Source organism: Populus alba, chromosome 13, assembly GCF_005239225.2.
Source record: "Populus alba chromosome 13, ASM523922v2, whole genome shotgun sequence".
NCBI classification, from domain to species: domain Eukaryota; kingdom Viridiplantae; phylum Streptophyta; class Magnoliopsida; order Malpighiales; family Salicaceae; genus Populus; species Populus alba.
The window spans coordinates 12,462,357-12,479,022 of NC_133296.1; the positions used below are offsets into that span (position 1 = coordinate 12,462,357).

Below are 16,666 nucleotides of genomic sequence, written 5' to 3' on the forward strand. Positions count from 1 at the left end.
ATTATCTTTTGCCATGTAAATAGTTCACTTGACACAGCAAGCTGTACAAAAAGACAACACTACAAACAACAAAAGTTTATGTTCTACCACTTCCTATATTTTAAACCTCAACTAAGTGCCTTAAAAGTCTACGATGAGCAAGTTTACTTTACTCCATCAGTAGTTGCATGACAACAAATGACAGTTAAATCATGAGGTAATCCATTTTTGGTACAAATCATGAGCTAATCGAAGGCAGCGTGGGCAATAATTTATGTGAAATGTAACTTTTTAATACAAGCACTCTCTATCCTAAGTATATGTATACTATGATTAACCTTGAATTACTACTACTATATTACCCGCGCTTCTTGTCAACTCAAAGGTCACTATCTAGCCTGAATCCCATGCGAAATAGTGTAATAGAACAGTCATTGCAGAGATCAGGTGGTATTGAAATAAGACAAGAGAAGTGAAATATCAAGAATTCACTTGGTTAAAGTGTGAAATATACTCAAAATGGATGGGAATTAAAATTGGCAGGACTTCTAAAATGTTACACCAGTACATTGCAGCTACAAAATTAAGGAAAGAAATCGTGGTTTTACCTTAAAAATGTTCCAGTATATCTCGTCCAATGTCTTCTCTGATATCATAGTTGTATACAAAATATCCAAAGTAAACTGCATTTCCTCGTAACTTGAAGGAAATGTTCAATATGAAGAACAGAGTGCTCAAAATTACAACCCCCAGGGTGGGAAAGGAGGAAGGGGGAAGCTAAATGTCTACATGGCAGCAGCTGAGAAAGAACATGTCATTTTTATCCAAGAGAGAAGTCCTGCCATCTTTGCCCATTGTTTTCTCAAGGAATATAACGCACCAGCCAAGTGCACTGATAATATACAGTCTGTCGCTGAAAGTCTCATCATGCCTCAAAACAGCAAGCAAGATCATGAATGACAGTAAAATAATGAATCAAAGAATCCAACTATTTTGGTCTCAGAGAGTCTAGTCGTCGAAGAGGGATTCCTTCGTGATCAAGTACACCATCTTCTTCTTCATGCTTAGAAAGGCGCAATGATAGAGATTGTGATGAGCCTATAAATGAAGTAGAGTTTATCTGGAGCTACAATCTTAAACTCGAGAAGATGATTAAACAATTGAGGAAAAGTACTGGAAACCCACCTTCAACCATGTCCTTCGTTTTATGAAGAAGAAAAGTCCCAGAAAGGATTGTTACAAATCCGCATATTTCTGTAACAATTTGAGATGCGTTCTGTCCATCCCAATCCTAATTTTAAAAATGAATTTAATCAGCATACAGTGCAAGAAATACCATAAAAACCATTAAAAGTTTAATACTTTAATTATTATAGTAATATTAATGGCCGTGAACTACATACAAGAACTAAAATCTTCAGAAATAACCATCTAGTTTTCTTTCACCTTTACATCTCTTTTCTATAAATAAAAACTGTTTATTATTTACTGTATAAGAGAGAGAAGGAGAGTTCCAAATAGAAAAGGAAGGGAAAAAAAATCATAATTGATGTAACAACAATTTTTAACCTCCTCATCTAGAGAGGACAACATATATAGCTATACTGCAGCCATCCACGTAAATAAACTCAAAATAGATAGAAAATGAATTGTTTTGTTTGTATTTTGAAAGCATCAATGCAACCTATTTGTAGTAATCTTTCATTATCATTTGAAAAATGGTTCAGTTTCTACATTCATCATGACTTAAAGTGGATTAGTTCTCCTAAATTCCATCTATCATGCACGCACACCCACACACTTATATTTCTATATATCAACACATACATATGTACCTCTGCATAAGAAAAGGGTTACCTTAAACATGATTACACTGGCCAAAATTGTTAATGTAGTAAACATCACATAGTATATGGGAGATACAACCACTGTGTTGAATGTATCAAGAGCCTGCAATTCAAAGAGATCAAAAAAAAAAAAATTATCTACCAAAAGCCATCCATAACTACAAGTCATTGCCCAGTTATCTTCCCAATGAAGAAAGTTAAACGAGGGATAATATGAAGTATTCCTTCAGAATTTTGCATAAAATGGCTAATCTCAGGATTCAAACTTGCAACCTATGGTTATGAGCCCATGGTCTTTGTCTTGCACCAAACAATAGACTCTTAATAAAAACTACATTCATGAAGAAGAAATAAAATAAATAAAAATAAAGGAGAGTTTCTATATTAATTTTCACACAATCAACATTTCAATGTAAGAGGTGTTTATTCTCTTAAATTACATGGGAGACGCTCCTAAGAAATGCCTTACCTTGTTTAAGTAATTGATTTGAGTGATTACACAGGCAAGGACAACCAAGGTAAATGTCCACGTTTGGGGGTATAGTAACTGATTCATTCCTGAGAACGTCAGCTTCAAAGCAATTCCAAGTGCTTTGACACTCATGACCTGTTACCAGCATGCACGAAAGATAATTTTAACAATAGTGGAATTACACTTGTACATATGTGCACACAAATGAATAAATAAATGAATAGATAGACATAGCAAAGTTCATGAAAAGTCAGATTCAGACTAGGATAACAACTGACACATACCGATAGTGAGCCCATAAGCGAACAAACTGAAATATAGACCATAACATGAGTCTGCCCATAGTGGGGTATAACACGGATGATAATTACTATAACTGCTGTTATGACAATAGCAGCATACAAGAGAAAAGCTGCAGGAGATATCACAACGCAAGAATTACAACATTATGAGACAAATGAGGGGGGAAAATACAGCATCAAGAATTTATAAGCCATCTTACTACTTTTTTTTTATTCCTCAGAGAAATATATACCTGGCTCTGTTGCAAGGTCCCACACTTCCTTCACAGACTCAATCTCACGTTCTTGAGGTGCATGCAGAACAATTGATGTTGAACCCACGACACAAAGAACACAACCGAGAACGCCAAAAATGTGTAACTTTTCCTGTAACATAACATGTGCAAGAACAGCACTGCAAGACAAAAATGGAAGTTAGCATTATAAAATAATCCAATATATGAAAGACACAAGTGAATATTCTCTTGCCTGATAATGATACTGAGTGCGCCAAGAGGAGTGACTAGAATAGCTGGTGCAAATGCATAGGCTGCAAAATTAGCGATTTCCCCAACAATCACTGCCACAATGACAACTATCCATCTTAGAATGCATACAATGTGAACTGCACTCAAACTTCCAACACACTTCGTAATGTTAAACAAAAAGAGTAACTTACATCGAAAGAGAAAAAAAAAAACCATTAAAAAAAAAAAAGAGATCCAAACCACAGAATTGGAAAAGGTGCGAGATATATGAAACAAAAAGTTAACATAATTCTTTGAGGTACATGTGAAAGACTATGCACTTTTGGCATACTTGGAGATCATTAGCTAATCAGAAGAATATATTTAATTTATACAGACTATTTATTTTTTGTTGTGAAAAAATATGGAGCATTTATCTAAATAGTAAAAAAATTAGACTAATTATTTTGTACCACACAATGCATGGGCACTGATATCAAATGTAATCATTTCTACGAATTATCAACCATTAGAAAATAAGGACACCTACTTGTTATCATGCCAATCCACCAGAGAGGTTCATAGAGGTAAGCATAACCCCCAGCACCTGCAAAAAAAGGTCTGCAAATTCAGACAAGGTAAAAGCATAAAATTTTATTATCAGACATAAATCAAGCCATTAATACAACTGCAAAAAATATAATAATAAAAAATAAAATAATATTAGCGTTTTAAGCATGTATTGAGTATTAAACTCAATAAATTCACATTCCACAAGTTGTGCTCCCACTTCTATAGTTAGAGAGAGGGGGGGGTGATAAGATATTTGAATAAATTACAATTTCATAAATTGTAAATTGTATAAAAGTTAAAAATTTTAATTTTATCTATTCTTCTTATACATTGTAAATCACACCATCACTTCATAGAATGCATAGGCCTAAAGAACCATAATGAGTACAAATCATTCATGGACAAGGCATTGAGAGCTGAATGATATTCTGCAAGCCTAAAGACAAAATTGTGGAACTCTTTTTTTCATTCATATGACACCAAACAATAATTTGGAAGAAAAATGATCCACAAAAAAACAAATAAATCTTACAAAGAATTCATACAAAGTGGTGTGGAAATTGATAAGTTGTGTTATATGGTCGCGGTAACACTAAATTGTTTGTCAAACATGAAAAATAAACTTTTCCATCTGTTGATATTAAGTATTTGTAAATATTTGTTTGTATAGCACTACTCTGTACAAGTGCATAGCATAAAAGAACCAGACCAACAATTTAGCATCAACAAGATAATTCTTTAAAGAGCACTCAAAAGCACTACTTCAGAATCTAAGAAGTCCACAAATTGAAACTATTCATGCAATCCAAAGAAGTCCTTGATCTGTCAAAAGAAAGCAACAGTTTTGGAAAGCCACTTTATCCTTCCAGATACTCTCACATTTCACATCAGCCTTCTTGAAAGAGTGGACTCCAATATCCTACAACTATCCAATAAATAAGTATATCTTCACCCCTCCACCAGACTCCAAACAAATTGAGGACATCAGGAAAACTGCTGCAAAGTCCAATTCCAATCTTTCAAAGCCCTTGTAAGACTTGAGGCCTATCTTTCACTACCCTTATAAGAGTTGGGGCCTAAATGGTTAACATTGACCTTTCTATCTAACCCTCAATTGCCACCAACTTTTTTTTTATTTTTCAGAAATGAAGAAAACAGTTGCTAATGCTTTTGTGCACACCATGCACCATACAAGTAAGAATACAAGCTATCCTCTCCAATATACAAAGCAACAAAGTTAAAGAGTACATGTCTTTCACTTCTGATGCTATTCCACAGCTTTGTCCTATGAAATCCATAACTATATTACCAACCATTGCAAAAAAGAAATTATAGTCCCTATTTGGATAACAGGTTCGTCATCATCTCATGACAAATGTTTATCGCATTAAAGATGCTTTCTTTTCTCTTTAACAGGAATTGTTTAGATAGTTGTGAGTCAATTAAACATTAGAAACAGGCGGAAGAGGGGTTGGGCAGGAACACACATGCAGATGAGAAGTCCCAAAATACCAAAAAAAATTGCTAAGTAAGAATGAAAGTACAAAGCAAAGAAGCATAAATTAGTACCAAAACAATGTTGTGGTCCTTATAATCAAAGCTGCACCGGAATAATACAAATGGATTTGATATGAAAGTCGACCATAAATTGAAAACCCCATCAAGAAATTAATGGGAATCCAAGTTAATTTCTCTAAATTCAATACATTTCCAGTGCCAACAAGGAATGCTGATAAAATCTAACTAAAAACATATGTTGCACAATTTCTTCATAAAGTGTCATGGCTCATGCACTTAAAACTTCAACCATGAACAAACAGACCCATCAAAGAAAAAGAAACGCCGCCTGAATCAGTGTACATCCAATCATGGAAATGACAAGGTTAAATGCAAATTCAAGTAGTTGAGAACCCCTTCAGATACACTATTCTTGACCTGGATGTGTACTGCACCAAATATCTGAAAGTCCAATGGACTTCAACCTATTAATCCAATACCATAAATCCATCAAAGCTTATTCAAAGCCCCCAAAATACCACCAAGATGAGAGAAAAACTTAGGTTTTGGCAATAGTCGTATAAAAATTTTTACGAAAATGCACAAACCCAGATGTCTTCGCCAACTTAGTACATATGATGCATTCAAGAGTCGGAAGTGTATAGAATCTGAAAAAAAAATCCTGAAAAGAACTCAAAACAGAAACTTTGCAGTTCTCAAATCATACGAGGTCCGATGCTAGCAGCAAGGTGGTGAACTATGATCAACTGATTAGCCATGGTTTTTAATAGTGCATCCACAACACCATTAAATTCTATTGATTCTAGCAATATACGTAACAAAACATTAACAAGCCTCCATCAAACATCATCAAGAATCCTATCTACAAAAAAAACAAAAACTTAACCCGCCTTGAAGTTTAAACCCCCACCCCACCCTCCCCCCCCAAAAAAAAAAAAAAAAAAAAAAAAAACCCTCAAGCCACCTGAATTCAATCAATTCCTGTCACAATGCTTATAACACCTGCAATGAAGCATACAAAACAATGTCCACTCAAGAAAAAATCCCCGTTTGGAAAAATCCAAAACCATACCACCGAAGACCAAATTGAAAAGGAGCAACCCAACCCAAACCAAACCGAAAACTAGCGCCAATTCCAACACAAAATCACAATTAAACAAAAACCCACCAAAGCGAAAAAATAACCAGTGTAACCACAGAAAAATGCAATCCATTTCAAGGCCAAAAAAACAAAAACCCAACTAAAATAACATCAAAAGATGAAACGTTACCTGCCCTCAGACCAGAAGCACCAGCTTTCTTCAACCCTTTTTTCTTAACAATAAAACTGGCTCCTATAAAGAAACTTGAAGACAATGCCAACACCAATCCCTTTATGTTATCTGTTGATATTCCCTTATCTGCTTCAGCCATAACTTTACAATCCCTTCACCACCACAATCACAACAACAACAACAACAGTGTCTCACCTCCAAATGCAATATTTCCATTCCACATCATTCATCAAGTCTTCTTTTTTATCTTATCGGAATCAGAATAGGCAGACAGAGAGAGTGTTGGGATTTGTGTGTATAATGTGAGTAAGGTGTTTGTTTTTTTTGTCTAGTTAATGATTTAGATCGATCTGGCAGGCTTTGTTCTAGTTGGACAAGAGACAGAGAGGCTGTGACAAAAACTCAGCTTTCTTTACTTTTCTTTTTTCGTCAAAAAAATATTTTTGTTGTTTATTATCCTATTGACGACGACGCTTCAATACAAATAACGCTCGACCCGTCGTTCGTACACTGTAGTCTCCGCCTGACAACTATTACAGTGTGTCAGTTGCTTATCAGTCAACGATAACGACGGTCAATTATAAATGCAGTCCATGCATAAAAAAGTTGAGCTTCTTTTAAATTAATTTTTTTAATATTTTTTAATATTAATTTTAATATTTAAATATATTTTCAAGAAAAAAATACTTAAAGTAACTATAATCACATTTGTAAACAATAAAAAATACTTTTTAAAAATATATTTTACTTAAAAATATATTAAAATATTTTTTTAATTCTTTTTATTTTTAATATATCATATCAAAACTATCAAAATAAATATTCAAGATATTTAGATGTTTATTATGCTATTTTAAGTAGGGTAATTGATTGAGTGCCTGTTTGGCATTGAGGTGCAACCTGCTTTTGGGAAAAATTCAATTTTTTTTTTGGCTAAAATTGAGTGTGGTTTGTACTTTTTAGATCGTTTTGATATGCTGATATAAAAAATGATTTTTAAAAAATAAAAAAACATTATTGGCATGCTTTTCGGCACGAAAAGCTATTTGAAAAGCAACCACTACCACACTCCCAAACACCCTCTGAATTGCACTGCTAAGAGTGACACAACTTTTAAGATTGAACTTTTTCACTCTTTTTTTTTTTTAACCTTGCTAGTTGCAAATTATTTTAGTCATTTATGCTATTAAAAAAAATAATATTAACCTAGTTTGGGAATATAAAAAAGTATAAGGATGAAAATTTAGAAATTTGAAACTAATTAAAAATAAATTCTTTGTTTATTGTTATTACTAGTTAACCTACTCTACCAAAATAACTCATAATAGCTTCACTATTTATATCTAACAATGAGGTTGTTGATTTTTATTCTATCTTCAAACTTTTTTCTTTCAATTAAATCCTTTTATGATCTAATTCAATAAAATAAGGTTTACAATTATAGTAAAAATATTAAATTAAAAGATAGGGGATTGAATTGTAAATATGAAGAAAATTAACTACTATACTAAAACAACTAATAGTAACTTCACTATTTATAAACCTTTTTTTTCCTTTTAATTGAATCCTTTTATGGCCTAATTAGATGAGATTAGGTTTGCAGTTATAGTAAAAATATCAAATTAAAAGATAGAGGATTGAATTGTAAAATACAAAAAAAAATAACCTATTATACTTGGAAACCCTTATCCTAGAAATCAGTAAATGAATGTTAAATACAAAAATTTTTAATTGAAAAATGATATATTAGGAGGAAAATTGTTGTGATTTTGGATGGACATCACTAATAGATTAACTTAGATTTTGGATGAGATAAAGTAATAAATCAGTGTGTGAAATGTTAACCTAATGACGAATTGCGTAAATTCTTCAATCGAGTAAAATAATTTTTTTAAAAAAATTATTATTATTATTATTATTGATGGGAGTCCCTAATGAATTTGTTTGAAAACCTTGATGATTTAAGTAAATAAAAGAGTACACATTTGAATTTTTGGTATAAATCACCTACTATCTATTTTTACGATATCAAAGATAACTATCAATCCAACTTTTGGATTGAGATGAAATTTTACAAGAAATTTCTTGACATATTTTCTTCATCTTCAGTTAAAATCTCAAGACAATCAAAGATCGGGAAGGCATTTCGAAAGTGACAATGATTGGATAAAAATACAAGAAAAAAAACTCATTAATGATATTGTTGTAATTAAGTGACAATGATTGGATAAAAATACAAGAAAAAAAAACTCATTAATGATATTTTTGTAATTTTGTCCAAATTCTTCTCATCTTTATTGTTTCAACAAATAGCCCTTAAACAAAAGAAAATCAAGAAGAGAGGGATCAAAAACTTAATGAAATGAGAGGGATTAGGGAGATGGTTGTGAGCTTGAAGAAGTGAGGGAAAGCTTGAATTTGGTTTGAGGAAGAGTTTTGAGAGAAGCTAGAGAGAAATGGAATCAGAACAACAACGTTGCGAAGTCTATCCCTCTATTGTCCATCATTAAATTGATCTTACTTACCCTTCTCCACAATTTGACCGTTAGGTATTCCTATATCAGATTCCATTTAGAAGTTACGACCAATGAAGTGAAATTGTACAAAGCTGGGATTTCTTGTTGTAAAATAGCCAACTTCACCACCGTGTATCTCCTATTTCCATTGTTAGATTGCCATTATATTTTGAATAAAGGTTCAAGAGATTTGGTTATTTCTTATGAATGGTGGAGATTTGAAACAAAGCCACCGGGAAGAATATTTTCATCTTTAACAGAAAAGTTCTAGAAAATCTTGATTTCCAAGTCAATTTGGTATAAAGTCAATCTTGTCTAATTTAACAGTAGGAGCATTCTAGGTTTTGGATGTATTGTGCAAGACTCCAAGGTTTATATTGTGATCGTTGGGTGTGAAAATATAATCTATGGTTAATGACTTATTGATTTTTTTTAATTTGCTTCTAGTTTTTGTAAATTTTAGAAAACTTGATTAAATACATGTTTTAATAATTAATTAAAGTTAGAATTGTGTGAGTGTTAGGGTTTATGGAAGATATGGTGATATAATGTGTTCTTGTTGTTAAAAATATTATAGATTGTGTTGTGAAACATGTTTCATGATTTTGGTTAACTTAAATTATGAAGAAAAATTAAAAGGAATCCATAAAAATGGCACCTAAAGGATTTAACCAAGTAGTGAGGAAACTAGATTTGGTTTGTGTTAATGGAATACTATATTCTAATACATGGATTTTAAAAAGTGTGCTAAATGAGTTTTGTTTTAAAATTTTAAATAAGAATTTGAAAGGTTGAGAACCCATATGTGATTGAAATGTCCATGGATATAAAAATAGAATTTGTTTGATGTTTTTTTTTTTTTTGCTTGAAATGTGCTAAAATCAATAATTAGAAAAATATATATATTTAAAGAGATTAAATCCTTTGTTGGTCAAAACATTCCTTTAATGAAAGGAGTGAAACTTTTTGATAATATTGTTTGGAATTGTATTAAAATTTATGTAAGGATGTTGAAGAAGTACAAGTAATTAAAATTTATCTTGGAACGATGAAGAAACATTCCAATACGTGAGAGCAAACCCTTGTGGGCTGAAACGGATGGTTAGAAAAACAATTGATATATGCTTGTGTTATAACTCAATTTTTGAATTTTTTAAAAAATAATAAAAAATAAATGACATAAAAAATAATTTGAGAATTAGGTCAAGATAACACAAATTGAAAGTTTGAAGATTAATTAAGATAAAATTATAAATTTGAGAGTCAATTTGGTAAAACAATTGGACGAATTAATAAGTTTCGGGACTAAATTAAACTTGGAATTAGTTTAATTTAATAAAATTAGGGGCTTAATTGAAGAAATACCATAGTTTGAGGTTGATTTGGGTCGAAATTAAGAGAAATTAAAGTTCAAGGACCAAAGTGAATAGGTGGTGATACCATAGGTGGTTAATTGATTTTTCCGAGGGTAATTTTGAAAACATTAAAAGTTGAAGAGCCAATTAAAGACTGAATTGATTAAATTGGCAACCAAGGACTTTTTTTGTAAATGGCATCGAAATTAAGGGGTTCAATTGCAGTTAATCCAAGGGCAAAATTAATAAAAAAGAGAGATTTTCCTGGAATAGGGGCCTAATTGCTAAATGTTAGACGTTTAGGGGGCAAATTGAAAATAACCATTTCAGTTAAAAAAACAGCGCCGTTTCAAAAACACTAATTGTCAACACCTTCTTCATCTCACCGATTCAGCAGGAAGAAAAAACGGTTCCAAATCATGGATCACGTCTCTGCCAGCTGCCCACGATGCATCTCCAAATGCCGCTACCATAGTCCTGCAACAACGGTCCTGCAAAGGTCGCCTCATTATCTTGAGGCACGAAAGCATGGCAGTCTCTGGCTTTATAAAAGCCAGAGAAAGGCCACAAAGAAAGGGGGGAGACGAAGAGAACACAAGGCCACAAGAAGCACAGGACACACAGAACAAAAGACAGAAAAAAGGAAAAACAAAGGGACGAACGAACGAAGAAAAACCACAAACAAAAACACAAACGCAAGAACAGAGATAGAACAGAGAGAAACATAGAAGGAAGACAAAAGGGAGAAAAATACAGAGAGAGAACAGATGCACAGAGGACGAACAGAGAAAAACACAAGGAAACAGAAAAGACACAGAGGACAAACAAAAATAGACTCAGACACAGAACGAGCAAACACAAGAAACACGGAAAAACAGAGAACAAAAAAAAAAACACACAAACAGAAATGCAAAGACACAGAAAGAACGAAAACAGAGAGAGAAGACAGAGAGAAGGACGACCGGAGAGAAACAAAAACAGAAGCAGAAGGGAAGAAAGAAGCGTTGCCCAACCAGTGCACCAATCGCCCTCAACTTCGTCTTCGTCTTCAGGCGTAGCAAACTAGGTAAGTCTCTCATCTTCTCTTCCCTCACTTTGCAAGTTCAATTCATTTGATACTGTGCGAAGGTAATTATAATTACCTTCACACTGTACGTGAATTATTCAAGTGTCTCAATGAATATTTTAGTGATATGTTCATTAAATAATAAGATGGACACTAAAATCTTATAAGAAAATTTATTAACATTATGAACTTGAGCATGAAATATGGATTATGTTTCACTAAGTTTAGCAAAACTTCCTCCAATATATCTTATGAGCATGAAATATAGGTTGTGATGAATCTATGTTTTTTTTTTTTACCTTAATTGATGACCCTTGCATATCTAGAGTGACACCCACTTTATTTTATTTTTATTTTTATTATTATTTTTTGTGTTAATGTCATTATTTAATAGATATGCCAATAAATCCCTAACAAATATATTTCAAAACACTTGATAATGTAAATATTAACAAATTCGTAACTCAATTCATAATATTTAAAAGTTAAAACGCTCAATTATTAATACTTCATAGCCAAAAGAGAGCTAAGTGGTCAAATACAACACGCGTTAACTAATAATTCTCATGCCTTCACACAATTTATCAATAATTATTGAAATGCATTATAAAGATGGTTTTAGAAGAAGTTAATTTTGATCAAAATATGTGTTTTAAAAAAACTAAACTTAATCAATTGAGTTCTTCATAATGCTACTCTGGATTTTGATATGTTTTAGTTCTTTCACTTAATTATTGCAATAAATATGTTGATTGAAATTGATTAATCAATTTAAACAGGAGTCAATTTTAATTTTGTAAGCCATGCTCATATTAGAACCTAACCCACTAAAAAATCTATTCACACTCAATAGTATAACCCCTCACTTAAGCTATTATCGCATAATTATCTCTATAATAAACCATATGGTTTCTTGCCTATTATTCCATGTAATTTGATAGAGCTTATAAGTATATAAAATTGGTAAATGGGAGAGAGAACTCGCTCATGAATGCAAACATAGATTTTCTTTTCTTCAAGTTCTCAATATTTTTTACATCTTTGTAAACACACACAACTCTCCTTAAAGGTTTTTTCCCCTTTATATTTATGCTAACTTAAACATCAAGGATCATTTATAATATTCATTAGATTTATTTTATAGGTGCTCATGATCTCCAACATTATCAAGTTTAACAATAACCTTTCTATTTGGTTATTAATCTTGAAAATACCTAAATCTAGTGAGGTTCTTCATGAACCTCATTAATGGTGTCGTGTGTAAAAAATTGAATAAAAACTATTGAATTTCCTTTCTTATTATCTCTTTCCACTTTTTTCCATGGCCGACAACCTAGAAACTCTAGAACATGGAAGGGTAACAAACCTATCTACTATACATGCATCAAAAACTTCTCTAGATCTCTAATAACTAGCCAACAAGTGAGAATACTCGCAAAAACATTTCTAACCAAACAATAACTTATGACCTTATCTTTTTCTTAACAAGTGACTTAACCATTAGCTCCATCACTCGCACTATCAGTACATTTAGATTGTTAGTCTTTGTGAGAGAATCCTTATGATAAATCATCATGTCTTCATTTGATTTTCTATCCTTGAGCTAAAAGGTCACTTTGCTCTAATAGAAGCACCTTTCATTAAGTAAAAAAAACAAGCTTGTATAAGCACACGATGCTTGAATACAAGACTTCCTCCATCTAGGAAAAAATGACTACTTTACTTAGACCACTACATTCTTCACGAAGACACCAAGGCCATTTTGCTCAAGCAAACTGGCGAACACAAACTTAGAAAAAAAATTCAAAGCATCAAGGAAACTATTTTGCCCAGATATGAAGACATCTTTGCCCTGATGTTACATGAACTCCATAAAAATGCTTGTCATACAACATTTTCTTCATATGACTTTGTAGCCTAAAAAAAAGAACACCTCTGCCCAAGTACAAATCAATAAGATTCACCATGATATTTATGCATATGAATCTGCAACCCAAGCAAGAGAATACATATGCTTGGGTACAACATGATCTCCATGAAATAATTATTGTATGTTTCACTTCATATCATTCTCAAACCTAGGTATAAAGCACTTCTTTGTCTAAGTGCAACACATTTTATAATAACCGGTGAAAAAGAACAATCTTGTCTAGGCATTTTCTAACCCAAATATAAGGAACAACTTTTTCTAGATGCAAAGCACAACTTTATTTGGGTATAAAAATATCTAAGCACGTGTACAAACCAATCTTTATGATGTTCTCTATGAGAAATATCCATATCTCTAAGATAATATGGTTACACACTTTCAACAAAGACAACAATTTTTTCTTGGTACAAAACAATTTTTATTTAGGCTAAAATGTCAAAACTCTCAATGGAAGCCTAGGGGTAGAATACCATCTCCACTCCAAAAAACAAAACATGAGTTCACCCACTCTAGTTTCAACAACGACATAAATGACAACTTTACTTATAAACATAGAACAATTTCTGAGTAACAAGAAGTCTCCATGTGATTTTCAATTAGTGCATGAACAACTTTAAGTATAAACACTCCATTCATGCATGAACAATTCTTTTGGGTATAAATAATCAAATTAAGCATGAATCACCCCTTCAAATACAATCACCTAATTCAAACATGAACAATCCCTTTGGGTACAACTACCTCCCCAAGTAAAATATGGTCTCTATTAGAGTATATGGATAATCTAACTCGAACTCAGAGCATTTACCACCTTGGGTGAAAATGATCTTTATGAGACTTCTCTACTCTATATTTAATTAGATCTTTATTTAGGTATAAAGGCGACCTAGTTTAAACTTAAAACACTCTCCATTTAAACATACTTTCTATTCAAACACGCTTTTCATTTGAGTAATCTTCATCTGGCTAAAATGATTTTAAAAAGATCAAAATAGACACATTTCCAACTAGACAAAGCTACAAGAATTGTACACAATCAAGCTTAAAAAGCCTCATATGAAGTCCAAAAAAGGCTAAATATACACAATTCTAGTCAAGCAAAGCTACCTTGAATTGGACACAACTAGATTTGAAAAGCTTGTGTTAAGGAAAAAATTAAAAAATAAAGAAAAGGAAAAAAATAAAGAGATTGAACTAAATTATACTCTATACTAAAAGGCATCAACCTTTCACTATGCCAATCCATAATGAAAGGTAGATGTCTTTTGGTTATTTTTTTTTTTTTGTTTTGCTTTTTTTTTTCTTTTCAATTAATCTTTTTTTTGTTTAATTTAGTTTTTTAATATTAATTTTTTTATTTAGTTATTACACTTTTATGACATGGTTTCTAGGTTTGACGAATTAACCTGGTTTGATGGGTTAACCCAGTTGACTTAATTTTTTTTAATTAATTCTTTTCTTTCAATTTCATCATTGTGAATTAAAATTTATGATTTATTTTGTTTATTTTTCATAATTCAATTAATCTTGTCAAACTTTCTTTCAAGATTTAAAGATATTCAGGAATAAAGTAATATTTATTTTTTTAAAAAAATATTATTTATTTTGTTTAAAAGCAATATTTTTTCCAAATTCTTTGGTTCTTTAAATTTGTATTAAGTTTGGAAAAAAATTTAATATTTTTCAAAGATTTTTCTTTACAAGTTTTTTAACTACTTTCCAAAAAAATATTGCTTTCAATATTAACTAAAATGATGAATAATATAATATGTCTCTTTTATATACAAGTGTTTTTGGCAACATAAAATATTAAGATTGTTGTATTTTATTTTTTCATATTTTGGTTAATGCCATTATTTGTTAATTATAAACATAATGTAATAAATTTAATTTTTATTGGATTGAATAAATATATCCTTTTCAAGATTTTATTTGAATAAAATAAAAGTAATATTTAACAGTTAAAACTATGGTTTATGTTTTGAAAATTTGACAAAATTCTTAACTATTTTTTAACAAAAAAAAACATTTTTTTAAAAAAAATTATATTAAGAATATGGAGAAGAAAACTAAATATTATAGCTTTCCGATGCAAATATCAGCCTTAGGCTTAGAGTAAGAGGCACGGTAAGACTTGGCAAACAACGGGCAGGGAACGAAAACTCCTAGAATTGTACTTGGTCGTAGTTACAAGCCTCAATTATCCCTTCTTTTGAAAACATTTTGCTAGCAATTTCGTGATATATCTTCAATTATTTTCAATACTTGCTTCTTCATAGTAATTTCTTGAAAATGATTTTACATTTTCTCCCACATCAAACTGAGGATTACCATTTGTCCTAAATAAAATTAAAATAAAGTTAAAACAATTACCTCCATTCAAATATATAACAATATTAAAATAACTTTTTATAAAACTAAAATTAGCCATCCATATCATTACTTTAGTAAATATCTTGGATGTCATTGTAATTTGCTGCACCGTATTTCCGAACAAATGCTAAATAAATAAATGAAATGGCTTCTTTAAAAGCTAATACTAATAAATCATGCATTCAAAATAAATATTATTAAATTTGATTGTAATTTATCCAATAAATCGATTTAAAATTTGATTTAGATTATATTTAAATAAAAATATATAAAAATCTTCAAACTTATAACGAGTTAACTTGGATTTAATAACTTTTTTTTGGTCAAAATCTGATGGAATTTGCTACACCCATGTGCCAAAACATGGTATGTATTACTTTTCTTTTTTTGTTGCCTCATTTGATGCACCTAATTGGTATAAGAAATTTCCCGTGTTTGGGGTTTGAAAATACTTAATCTATAACTTCTTTGCACTAATGATTGGCTTATGGAACATAAATTTCCACTAGAATTTATTTCTTCATTCCATTGGGAATTGGTGGGAGCATAGTTTAAGTAACTTGTAGGATGACTCAAAATAAGTAAAGCAAGCACTTCATCAATTTCCTTTCTTTTTTTTTTTTTATTGAAGGAAACCCCACCTCCTTAAAAAGCGTACTTTGTGGGTCCAGGTAAGTGAGTAAAACCCTGGCTGTCTCAGGTTCTTACAAGAGATGCACGCCCTGACTCGAACTCAAGATCTACTATGCAGATCTCAAGTCTTTTGCCACAACGCTAAGCCCTTTGAGGACAATTTGGTTTTTATCAATTGAATGAGAAAAAACAAAACTTTGAAAAAAAAATTTTGAATATAATAAGTTGGTGAAATTAATATATAATTTTTTTAGATGATTAGGAAAATTATGAATTATTCACCTATTTGTTTTTGTTTGGCATTATGTTTCAAATAGGGATTGATCAAAATTTTTTTTTTTTATATTTTTAAATTGTATTAATACTGATATAAATAATTATT

General features: G+C 31.2%; 1 protein-coding gene across 2 annotated transcripts; it reads right to left on the minus strand.

Moving 5' to 3' along the window:
- Nucleotides 1–562: 562 nt before the first annotated feature.
- LOC118035523 (probable magnesium transporter NIPA4) lies at nt 563–6,841 on the minus strand. Of its 2 annotated transcripts, none has more exons than XM_035041114.2 (9): nt 6,409–6,841; nt 3,597–3,653; nt 3,069–3,159; nt 2,834–2,994; nt 2,583–2,710; nt 2,296–2,433; nt 1,837–1,929; nt 1,165–1,270; nt 563–1,077 (listed from the first exon to the last, which is right to left on the minus strand). In XM_035041114.2, exons 1-9 carry the CDS (start codon nt 6,548–6,550, stop codon nt 968–970), a joined length of 1,026 nt encoding a protein of 341 aa, XP_034897005.1. In that variant the 5' UTR covers nt 6,551–6,841; the 3' UTR covers nt 563–967. The 2 variants fall into 2 exon arrangements, with proteins under 2 accessions (XP_034897005.1, XP_034897006.1); XM_035041115.2 differs by having other exon boundaries at nt 3,597–3,667; nt 6,409–6,545.
- Nucleotides 6,842–16,666: the final 9,825 nt, after the last annotated feature.